The following is a 12,494-nucleotide window of genomic DNA, read 5'->3' as shown; positions in this document are numbered from 1 at the left end:
AAATTGTCTTGAAAAAATTCTGGAGCGATTCAGAACTTGAAGAGAAGTGAAGAGCTCTTCTTTCTCCTGCAATTGCTAACTCTGTCCTGCCCTTCAACACAGGCCAGTATTTGCTAAAAAGGAAAGAGACTCCTACCATTGGGTTTGGGGACTGAGGTGACACATTAAAACCCGAGAAATAAATAAAAATAAAAATAAAGTGATTCTAGGAAGCATTTGGAATTTTAGAGTGTAGGGATCAAACTGGAAAGAACATGGGTTCTAAAGTATTTCCTTAGGGGGCAGCTAGGTGGCGCAGTGAGTAGAGGGCTGGCCCTGGAGTCAGGACCTGAATTCAACTCCGACCTCAGACACTTGAAACATTTACTAGTTTGCCCTGCCTTCCCCGCTCCAAAAAATAAAAAAAATAAAAAAAAATAAAAAAAAAAGGAAAGAAAAATAAAGTATTTCCCTAGAAGTTGAATGTGGGGCTGTGAATTATAGATAAGGATTCTTAACATTTTAAATATGTGTGGTGGACCCCATTGTCAATCTGGTGAAGCCTGTGGACCTCTTTTTAATGCTTTAAATGCAAAAAAATGAAATTCCATAGAATTATAAAAGAAATATAATGGAAATTCCATAGAATTATAATAGAATTATAATTCCATAGAATTATAATTATAATTATACAGTGCCTAATTATCTTGAAATACAAATTTTTTTAAAAAGTTCATGGATCCCAGGTTAAGAATCCTTTCCCTAGAGTGTTTCCTTCAGGAAGTTTGCAATCTCCTTCTTCAGTTAAGTACGGTCTTGCAGGTATGAGGGATCCTGCCATTCAAAGCATGGGGCAGGTGCAAGGTAGAGTGGGAGGAGAGGAGGCAGGTCCAAGGTATCCTGACAAATCAGAGTCTGGGAGCTCTGAGTGGGCTTGGGATAGAAGAACACGAAGGTGCAGAGTGCTGGTGTATTGAGGGATCCTTCCAATCAAAACTTAGGGAGCTGTCATGGTAGGTGACGCTGCCCTCCAATCAAAGGCTTGGAAGCCCTGGGAAAGGAGAGGGGCAGAGAGACAGACAGGAGAGAACTCCCCAATCAAAGCCCTGAGAGCTCTGGGAATGGGCAGGGCAGACAGGAGAGAACTCTCCAATCAAAGCCCTGGGAGCTGAGGGGGCGGGGGAGGGGCGGGGAAGAGGCGGGGCAGGTAGGAGAGAATTGACCAATCAAAGCCTCAGAAACTGGGCAAGCGCAGGCTTGCTGCGCATGCCTGGTACCCGAGGCGTGAGGCACAGTGGCCAAGTTGAAGCCATGAGGCCTTGCCTGAGCGTTTTCTTGCTCCTAATCCTCAGGGTCAAAGGGTCATCAAAGAGCAACGTTCTCGAGATTGATGATGTCGAATTTATCCATGAGTGTGTGGAGATGCACAATTTGCTTCGGACACGGCTTACCCCGCCGGCAGCCAATGTCCAGTTCATAGTGAGTGGACTTAAAAATCCTTTACCGCTTATATTTTAGTGTCAAGTATAATTAGCAAGTTATAGTTAAAACAAAAAATATTTAAGAATTGTCAAATGGTTGTATTTTCGGATAATTGATTTCCTTTGTAATCTTTTGCATTTTATTTTTGGCATTTAGAAGCATTATTCTGAGAAGGGAGCCATAGTCTTTCACCATGATGCCAAAGGGGCTTGTGGCTTGTAAAAAAAAAATTAAGAATACTTGATTTAAGCCAACCCCCTCATTTTACAGATGAGTTAGTCAATAGCCATTTATATTAAGCACCTACTATGTGTGCCAGGCACTGTACTAAGCTCTGGGAAAATTGGTGATGACCCTGCCCTTGTTGGCTGGGGCCCCACTCAAACTCTACGGGTTGCCTCACCACAATGCCCGATGAGGTATGTCTTGTCTCCAGAAACCAAAAGGCTGATGATACATTGGATGTAACAAGGGGTCTCTCTCTTTGGTGGGATTGTCTCACTGAACACCCAGGAACTTGACTTGTTGAGTGGGCTGCTGGATCTTACCATTGTTGGTAGCCCAGCCATCACCATCGAGCAGCAAACGAGGCCTTCAGAACCTTAGACAATGTCCTTACTCAGCCCAACCAGGATGTTGTTATCAGTGCAATGGAAGATGGCCATTCCAGGGGCACAATCGAAGAGGCCAGTGTACATCCCATTCATTGGAGGCAAGTTGTGGGAGTTTTCCGGGAAGGACAGCAAAGGTGCACTGTCTACCTTGCCAAGTATAAGCCATCTGAAGAAGGCTCATCTAGCTAGATGAACAACAGCATACCAGTGTCTGGAAGTAGGGGTCAAGTGGCCCATGGTGGTAACTATCTTCAGGACCATTGAAACAGTAGGTGGGACCTCTTTGTTGAAGGCCCAAGTCAGTTGTCAAGCTCCATATGCCACTGGCTTGTGTACTGGCTAAACAGGACTATTTAACTAGAAAGTGGTCAGTGACAGCAACCTTGTATCCAGGAAGTGTAACAACAATGCTACTGTGGCTGTGTAAGGCCAATAACACCAGCACACAGGAGGGTTACTAGCACAGATTCTTTGATCTGCTTTTCTAAGGAAAGCAACTTTAAGGGGTTAACAATCTTACTTTAATTAAATATACAAGTCAGCACTTCAGAGAAAACACAAACAGAAATTACAAGCAGAAACTATATAAATAGAGCAAAATAACACAAATCAACAGACAGGCTTTTAGCTGTCTGACCAAGACATTACATACATAGTTACCAGAGAGAAAAGCACCAACATCTGGGTTTATTCAAAGCTGGGGAGCTCTTAATGGCTCTCCAGAGTCTTGTCTGGTCAAATCACATGACACTTCCAGTGAGCGGGCCCTAAGCAAAATGCTAACCTCAGAGTATATATACACGTCTTCAGGGTCAGTGGGCATCACAATCATGCGACTCAAACTCATGTGACTTAGGCTTTCTTGTGACTTAACAGGTCATCAAAGACTCTTGATTCAAACAAAGGACACAGTCAAAGGCACTTGATTGCCTTAGTGCTGAGAAGCACTCCAAAATAAAAGACAACAAAAAGTCCCATCCTGCTTGCCACTACAGGAGGGACTGGATGATGGTGAGTAGTCTTGCTCTCACCTCCAGATATCTGACATTGCTTCACTGGCATTATTTGATGGGGAGCCAAAAGGTAAGAAGATTATAGCTGGAGACACTACCAACTATATTGAACAGCAGTCAGTTGCTATTTGGTGGGGGCCTATTTCTGGTGCTTTGCAGTATTATTAAAGCAATGCAGGATTAGTTCCTATATATACTGCTTTCTACAGAAGGGGTTCACAGTCTACCACAAGGGCTCATATAGCCCCACACTGATAGTGACAATCAGTTGGGTGTCCCACGTTAAGTATTCATGTCCAAGCAAAACTATCAAAAAGTGGGTCACCCGGACTGTTGGGACTTCCCAGGATTATAATCACTTAGGTGCCAGTGTCCAGAAATCTCATGAAATGAATTCTTCTCATGAGAGCCCATTGTAGTGACAAGGCTAAGTGAGACACTCCTAGTCCACCTTGGTGTCCTTGATATACAGTTAGGTCAGGGTAGAGACAGGCATTGTCAGATATTTGGCCTCCAGATGAAGTGATGACTCCCTAAGTGAAAGGCCTTCCTCCTCCATCTCTCCCAGAGGTCCCCATTCTGATCTCTTGCCTATGTAATTGCTCTGATGATCCTCTTAAGTCCGCTGTTGAGGTTCCCCTTGGGGACCTTTCTGCATCTCTGTATTTTCTCCATATGGTGAGATTGGGAGTTCTCTCTATTTCTTCCCTCTTCTCTCCAAGGTCTAAAAGCCAGAGGATGAACCTTCTGCCTCTAGCCCTACTCTTGGATGTATAGCCCACCTAAACTATGGACAGTAGCATAAGCATCTTACCTTTCTCTATGGCTGGGTCTGTCCTTGGTTTCTGCTGCCCCCCACCTCACCCAAGGCCAAAAGCTGTTTGGGGAAAGGCTTAAGTTCCCCTCTAAGATCTGGGAAAGGTAAGTTACACATAGCATTCCTTCTAAGTTACCCACTTTCAACAAGAGGGCCACAGGTCAAGGACAAATCATCTGGCATGTTGGCATTGCCCTCATTGTCATATAATCAAGGGGCTACTATCAATTGCCTCACTATCCTAATTGTCTCAGTGTGAGTAGTCAGTTGGGGGGAAGGGTCTGGGGGGGGGTGAGAATCTCTTGTAGGTAAATCATAATAATGAACACTTGAACTCATTCTAATAAGGGAACAATAATGAGTTTGCCCTAATCATCTTATCTCAGCAGTGAACATGTTGCCTGCTATAGGGCATTGGTATTGACCCAACTCCTGTGTTTATCTAGGTGCCATCTTGCTATAATGGTTGTTGAGGGTCCATCATCCATTTACCTAGAGGGTCCTTCTCCTTTTGCTGGAGGCCATCCCATTTTGTGTCTGGCATTGAAAAAGGGGATAGTTTCACAGTGGAGGATCCAAAGTGGTCTAGAATTCAGAATCCCACAGGGTTCCTGTTTATGGACTATGTATTCCATGATGGTCAAAAGGAAGAGGCTTGTTAATACATTAGAAAAAAATTTTATGTAATTGAATGTCATGAACATGGTAATAGTAAATCTAAGATAGGACAGGATGTCAGAATACTTTAATATGTGGTACAGAATATTATATAAAACACGGCAAAACAGCCAAAACAAACCCAGGAACTAGATGAACACAATTACAAAACACTTTTCACACAAATAAAGTCAGATCTAAATAATTGGAAAAACATCAGTTACTTGTGGGTAGGCAAAGCAAATATAATAAAAATGACAGTTCTACCTAAATTAATTTACTTATTCAGTGCCATACCAATCAAATTGCCAAAAGATTATTTTATAGAGCTAGAAAAAATAATAACAAAATTCATCTGGAAGAACAAAAGGTCCAGAATTTCAAGGGAATTAATGAAAAGAAATGCTAGGGAAGGTGGCCTAGCCATACCAGATATTAAATTGTATTATAAAGCAGCAATCATCAAAACTACTTGGTACTAGCTAAGAAATAGAGTGGTGGGTCAGTGGAATAGGTTAGGTACACAAGGCACAATAGTCAATAATTATAGTAATCTACTGTTTGATAAACCCAAAGACCCCAGCTTCTGGGATAAGAACTCAGAATTTGACAAAAACTGCTGGGAAAGCTGGAAAATAATATGGTAGAAACTGGGCATAGACCAACATCTGACACTGTATACCAAAATAAAGTCCAAATGGGTACATGATCTAGGTATAAAGATTGATACTATAAACAGATTAGGAGAGCAAGGAAGAGTTTATCCATCAGATTTATTGAGAATGGAGGATTTTCTGAGCAAACGGGAGACAGAGAAAATTATGAAATACAAAATGGATAATTTTGATTACATTAAATTCAAAAGCTTTTGCACAAATAAAGCCAATGCAACCAAGATTAGGAGGGATGAAGAAAATAGGGAAAGAATTTTTACATCTAGTGTTTTGATAAAGGCCTCATTTCTCAAATATATAGAGAACTGAGTAAAATTTACAAGAATACAAGTCATTCCCAATTGACAAATGGTCAAAGGATATGAACAGGCAGTTTTCAGAGGAAGAAATTAAAACTATCCATAGTCATATGAAAAAGTGCTCTAAATCACTATTGATTAGAGAAATGCAAATTAAAACAACTCTGAGGTACCACATCACACCTATTAGATTAGCTAACATGACAAAACAGGAAAATGATCAATGTTAGAGAAGATATGGGAACATTGAAACACTAATTCATTGTTGGTGGAGTTGTGAACTGATCCAACTATTCTGGAGGGCAATTTGGAACAATGCCCAATTGACCCAGCAATACCACTTCTAGGTCTATATCCCAAAGAGATCATAAAATGGGAAAATGACTGTCATGCAAAAATATTTATAGCAGCTCTTTCTGTGGTGTCCAAGACCTGGACATGGAAGGGATGCCCATCAATTGGGGAATGGCTGTGGTATATAAATGTAATGGAATATTATTGTGCTATAAGAAATGATGAACAGGTGGACTTCAGAAAAACCTGCTAAGACGTATATGAACTGATGCTGATTGAAGTGAGCAGAACCAGGAGAACATTGTACATAGTAACAGCCACAGTGTGCAATGACTGACTTTGGTAGACTTAGCTCTTCTCAGCAATGCAAAGACCTAAAACAGTTTCAAAAGACTCATAATGGAAAATGCCATCCACATCCAGAAAAAGAACTGTAGAGTCTGAATACATTGAATTCATCTGAATACACCGGATAGATTGAAGCATACTATTGGCTTTCTCTTTTTGATTTTTTCTTTGTTGTGGTTCCTCCCATTCATTCTTATTCTTCTATAAAACATGACTAATGTGAAAATATGTTTAATAAGAATGTATATGTAGAGCCTATATCATATTGCATGTCATTTTGGGGAGGGGGAGGGAAAAGGGGGGGAGCAATTTTAAAATTTATAGAAGTGAATGTTGAAAACTTAAAATAAATAAATTAAATAAAAAAGGCAAAATGAAGAAAGGTAAAGTCGCATCAACTCTGCGTAAAATGTTTGTAAACAACCACAAGAAACAAAATAGCATGATAAGAGATGGAGCGCCTTTCAGCTGTATAGTTTGAAGATCATAATCAAAAACATTTCTCTTAGCCAACTTGCTCTTCAGACAGAAGTTCCAAATTTATAATATTTGAGGCAGTGAAAGAAAATGGAAATGAAATGGAGTGAAGAAATTTACTGCAAGCTTTGGTTCAGTTGCTTTAAAAATTAAGTTCAGTTGTATAATGTTAAAATTATTAGAGAGGAGGCCATTGCAGATGAGGATATGGCAGCTAAATATCTTGATATTTGAAAGAAAATAACCAAAGAAGGTGATTAAGGGCAGCTAGTTGGTGCAGTAGATAGAGTGTTGGGCCTGGAGTCAGGAAGACACATCTTCATGAATTCAGATCTGGCCTCAGATACTTAGTGCCTGTGTGACCCTAGGCAAGCCACTTAAGCCTGTTTGCCTCAGTTTCCTCATCTGTAAAATGAACTGGAGAAGGAAATGGCAAACCATTCCGATATCTTTGCCGAGAAAACCCCAAATGGGATCACAGAGAGTCAGACATGACTGAAACTGACTGAATTTTAAGTTGATTGGTGAGTTCCCTCTGTCTCTCAGACCAATCTCATTTTTCTTCTTCATTGGAATTGTTTCTCTTTGTGTCTTTGGTATTTCATTCTTGAGCATACCCTATCCCTCCTGAGCTAATTTTACCTGAATCATTTTAGTCCATGGTATCCTACTTATCTTTCCTCTGAACTCATTGAAATCTGCCTTCCCAAAATCTAGGGTGCAAAGAAACTAAACTAGTTACCCTCTCCTTTTGTACTATAAATTCCTAAGCTTCCCATCATTTCTTCCCCAGTTCTCCTGTTGGCGAGAATCAGATCTGTAATAGAATATCTCTGTTTCTTCTAACTTTTGAAATATGAAATTATCACTAAGGCAAGTAAAGAGGTTATTAGCTTCTCTGCTTTTAGGCTAAGAGTAGACATGGGGATAGGCAGACAGAGAGACAGATGGCTCCAGCAGATGTTTGGATGATTGAAGTCCCTTATTGCTACTATAACATTTTCAGGGCATGTTTCTTAGATGCTTGAAGAATGTTCACATATATCTGTAATTGTGAAACGCCCACAAAGTTTATTTTCTAATCCTCCCAGGTCATTCACAGATATCTCATGGTTTACTGCCAGCACTGCCAGAACTCATGAGGCTTTAGGCTTCATGGCTTCCTTATCAGGACTTTCATTGACCAGGGACTTGGCTTCCTCCTAATAGCCTTTATCTAACACTTCAAAAAGGTTATTTTGATTCAGGCCTTCTAACTGTATTTAAAATCTTCTAGGCCCACCTTGATACAGTCCATTCCTATATTTCAGGTTCAGAACTAGAACAAAGCAAGACACTGAGAAACAGTTAACAGTTAAGAAAAATAGGTTATGAAGCCACAGCAAGGAAAGATTATTCAGCAAGGCCATAGTATTGACTTAATTGATCACAATTTTCCTGCAATTGTGTTGGCCGTGCCAATGTGGAGGTGGACCCTAAAGGAGGAGCTTCTGCTTGGGTTTGTTTTTATACTTGATTCACTAGTAAACTATGTCAATGTCTTGACAGTTTCACTATATTTTTTAATGGAAAAACTCATTTAACTTATGTGACAGGAAGAGTTTATGTTACCACTACCATAAGTCCCAGTCAAACAAAGTTATGTCTATAACATTTAAGGATGAAAATGGAAGGACAACAAACAAAAAACAAATGAAAAGATCTGCAAAGATTTTTCTTTGGTCTAAACACTTTAATTTTTTCAAATAGTATTTTATTTTTTTTCCAGTTACACATAAAGACAATTTTTAACATTCATTGTTTTATAAATTTTGAGTTCCAAATTTTCTCCCCCACTCCCTAAAAAGGTAAGAATTTTAAATAGATTATACATGTGCAGTCTTATAAGATATATTTCTGTATCAGTCATGTTGTGTAAGAAGAAACAGACCAAAAGAAAAAAAGTACAAAAAATAAAGTGAAAATAGCATGCTTCAATCTTCATTCAGACTCCCTCAGTTCTTTCTCTGTGGATAGCATTTTCCATCATTAGTCCTTTAGAAGTATCTTGGATTATTGTATTGTTGAGAAGGGTTAAGTATTCGTAGTTGATCATTGCACTATGCTGCTGTTCTCCTGGTTTTGCTCACTTTACTTCTGTGAAGATTTTAAAACAAACTTTCTTCACAGTCAAAGAAAGGGGAACCACCACACTTGGACTTTAACATCACCCTCCCTTAGGTAGATGGTAGAGATAGAAATGACACTAAATAAAACAAAAATGGAAAAAGTACCTGGATTAAACGATCTATATCTATATCTATCTATCCACATATATATATATATGTATATACACACACACACATATGTATACATATATACACAAACATTTATGAAATCAGTGCTGGAGTCAGCAGAGTTGTAAGAAACAATAAAGGATTAATTAACAAGGTATCTAAAGGAGGGAAGACGTCCCATTCGGAAAAGTCTGGAAGATTTTTCCGACCTTATTAAGATTTTTTAAAGTGCCTGAGAAAGCAAGTACTGCTCTATCTACGTATTTTCCCATATATATAAAATTTTGGTTAATATTACTGTGTCATTCTTGATGTAATGATGTCTACAGGGAATATCCCAATTTTTAAGCCCTGTTCCATAGAAGACCTCCCCTTTACCATCACACAATTTACTGAAAGATAAAGAGTACAAGATCTCTCTGTGGTTATTGTTGTTGGTTACAAAAAAAAAAACAAAAATCAGATGATTCAGTAAAGTAAAACATTGCCTTAAAGGCTTTCTTACAACAAAGTATTACCCATCTACATATCAAGATCATGTAAGATTTCTTGAGAGATACAATAATAGATAACTTGTTTAATAATTCTCTTATCATAGATCAGCTAAGGCATAAAAAAAGAGTGCTGAAGATATTTGCCAGTGTGATGAAGGAGATCTAGTGTAGAGTCCAAGATGATGAGAAATTTATCTTCAAATAACAGGGATTCTTAAACTTTTGTGTTTGTGTGTGGTGTGTGTGTGTGTCTGTGTGTGTGTGTGTATGTGTGTGCGTGTGTATGTGTGTGTGTGTGTGTAAGAGAGAGACAGAGAGAGAGGTAAGGGTCTCACCTCAGAATATTTTTTAAGCATAAGGTAAAATATATAGGCTTACAAAGGAAATCAGTCATAGTAAAATAGTTTAAAAAAATTTAATCATGGAGCATTATGAAGTGTAACTATCCAAGTTATGAACCTTTCCCTCTAGATAATGATGTCTTGTAGAAGTTCTTATTGGTAGATGAAATTGTGCTGTTTACACCAAACCCTTCAACACTTTAGAGATCTTAACTGCTTAATAGAATTTGGCCTAACTATCCACATAGAAAAAGAGTGTGTAGAGGGATAATGTCCATTGCAAAGATTACGATAAGCAGTTACACAGTCAACCTAATTTGGGCTTCTAATCAAAGAAAAAATGGAGTGTGGGCTGAATTTCCTTTGGGAAATTACAAAGTTTCTCTAATGACCTCAAACCTCCTCCAAAAAAGCTCATATTTTTAATATAAATATTGCACTAGTATATTGTGTAATTGCAAGTCATGAAAAATTATGGTCTCCAAGGAATTTGAAATTAGTATCATGTAAATGGAGAGATGTGTGGTGGGTACAAGTGTGCTTTTACATATAATGAATAAGAAACTTTGAAGAAGATTTGGTGCAAAGAATGTCATTAAATGCACAAATGAAAAAGAAGATGGGTTACTTGCATGATGAGAACAAAGAAGAACGTGCTCCACAGGTATCCTCACAATGTTAGAAGAAAGCAGGAAAGGTCTTCTGTTTGTTGGCTGAACTCCCATGTCAGTCAATAAATGTATATTAAGTACCTACTGTGTTCCAGGAATTATATTAAGCACTAGGGATTCAAAGAAAGACAAAACATAGTCATGATTCCTAAGAGCTTACGGCTTAATGGAAACAACATCATGCAAACAACTATGTACAGACAGGCTATATGTAGGATAAACTGAAAATAAGCAATAGAGGGAAGATACTAGAATTAAAAGATGTTGTAAAAGGCATCTTGTAGAAGGAGGAACTTGAAGGAAGCCAGGAGGCAGGGATGAGGCAGAAGATCATTCCCAGCATAGAGGTCAGCTGGAACTCAGGAGATAGAGTTTGTTTGAGGAACAAAAAGGAAGCTATTGTCCCTGGATCACAGATTATATCTCATTGGGTGGGAATGTAAAGTATAACGATAGAGAAGGGCAGTCTGTTAGAGAAGAGAGAATAGAATTGGGACCATTTTTTCACGTAAAGGGGTTTGCCTCTGCAAGGAGAAAGGATACCTCATTACATAAGAAATGGGTGAAGGAGGAGATAGTGGCAAAACACATTTGGGTAATATGAGATGAGGAGGAATGGAAAAGAAGGAGCTTTCTGTGAATGCCTCCAATTTTTCAATAAAATGTGAGTTTCTCAGCTAGGAGGGTGGGTGGGTGGGAGGGAGAGCCATGGAGGTTTGAAGAGGGGTGCAAAGATTTGGAAGAGTCGCTGTGGAGAATGAGATAGTGAGTCAGTTAAGGAGATGTAAAAGGATTGTCTTCCAACAGTGAGAGCCCAGTTGAGGTTATGTAACATAAATTCGTCAATACAGTAATATGGTTTTATGATTACTCAAGCTTCATTCAGCAGCATGTGTATGGGAGTAAAGACAGCAAATAATGGAAGTGATACAAGGCTGAGATGTGACAGGTCAAAATTGACTATACCGAAAAGGAGCATGGGACTCAAGAGAAGTGAACAGTGTTGTGTTGAAAAAGTTTGCCAATGGGTAAGGATGGGGAAGGGAGAAGAATGTAACTGGTATAGGGGTGTGGCCTTGAAAGAATTTAGGGGTGAAGGGATTAGAAATCATGGTGCAGATGAAGAACAGGACTTTGGGTTGCAAGGCAGCAGGAGAGGTAGAGTGGCAATAGATTATATTCTGATAAAGGTATTTCAAAATTCACAAACATGGAAGTGGTACATTTGTGAGTGGTGCCAAGTTCAAGAGTGTGGCTATCTTTGCAGGTGGTTGAAGTGAGTTGGAGAAGTAGATTGTGGAAAATGTGTAAATTTAGGAGCGGTGAGGTTATGCTGTTTAAGGGAATATCTATCTACTTATCTATACACGCATATGAGAATATATACATACATATGTGTATATGTGTATGTGTGGATATATACATATATGCAAATACACATATATACATATGCAATATAAACTGCATATATGTAAATATATATGGACACACACATATGTATATATATATATACACACATACATAAACATACACATACATATACATAAACACACACGCCCAAGTATGATGACAAGAGTTGAGGAGGAGAGGAAGACTGTGAGCCAGGCACTGAACTCTTTAAGGAAAGAAGAATGTCTTGGAGTTTGATAGATAGATGACAGCTAACAGGATTTTGATTGGATGGTAGATATGGATTAATTAAACCTCAGCAGAGGAAAAGAGGTTACTGAATCGTAGTAGTAGAGGACACATGGAAAAGAGTTGCCCAGCATGGGAAGACATGGATAGGTTGCAATATGTATAACTGGAGAAGACATTCAAGTTGGTGAGAGCACAGGTCCATTTGGGTGTATTTTAAATGTGTTTTCCAAATGAAGCAATTTTTAAAAAGTTCGTTCCTCCATTCTTTTTTTTTAACAGAGATGTTTAATCCATTCATATTTAAAGTTACAATTCTCAGGTTTGTACCTTCATTAAACTATTTTATATTGTATTCCCTGCTCTCCTCTTTGTTGTGGCAGTATTAGTCTTTCTGATTTGTTTTGTTTATAGTAAAAT

The 12,494-nt window shown here is 38.7% G+C and overlaps 1 protein-coding gene across 1 annotated transcript in view; it reads left to right on the top strand.

Moving 5' to 3' along the window:
* Positions 1 to 1,245: 1,245 nt before the first annotated feature.
* LOC118851229 (GLIPR1-like protein 2) overlaps positions 1,246 to 12,494 on the top strand; it is a 35,877-nt gene continuing 24,628 nt past the window's right edge. Inside the window, exon 1 of the mRNA XM_036760727.1 lies at positions 1,246 to 1,458. Within this exon, the coding sequence (XP_036616622.1) occupies positions 1,246 to 1,458 (213 nt within the window). The remainder of the gene's footprint in view (positions 1,459 to 12,494) is intronic.

Source organism: Trichosurus vulpecula, chromosome 5 (genome assembly GCF_011100635.1).
Source record: "Trichosurus vulpecula isolate mTriVul1 chromosome 5, mTriVul1.pri, whole genome shotgun sequence".
Classification (NCBI taxonomy): domain Eukaryota; kingdom Metazoa; phylum Chordata; class Mammalia; order Diprotodontia; family Phalangeridae; genus Trichosurus; species Trichosurus vulpecula.
This window is presented reverse-complemented; position numbering and strand designations above follow the sequence as displayed.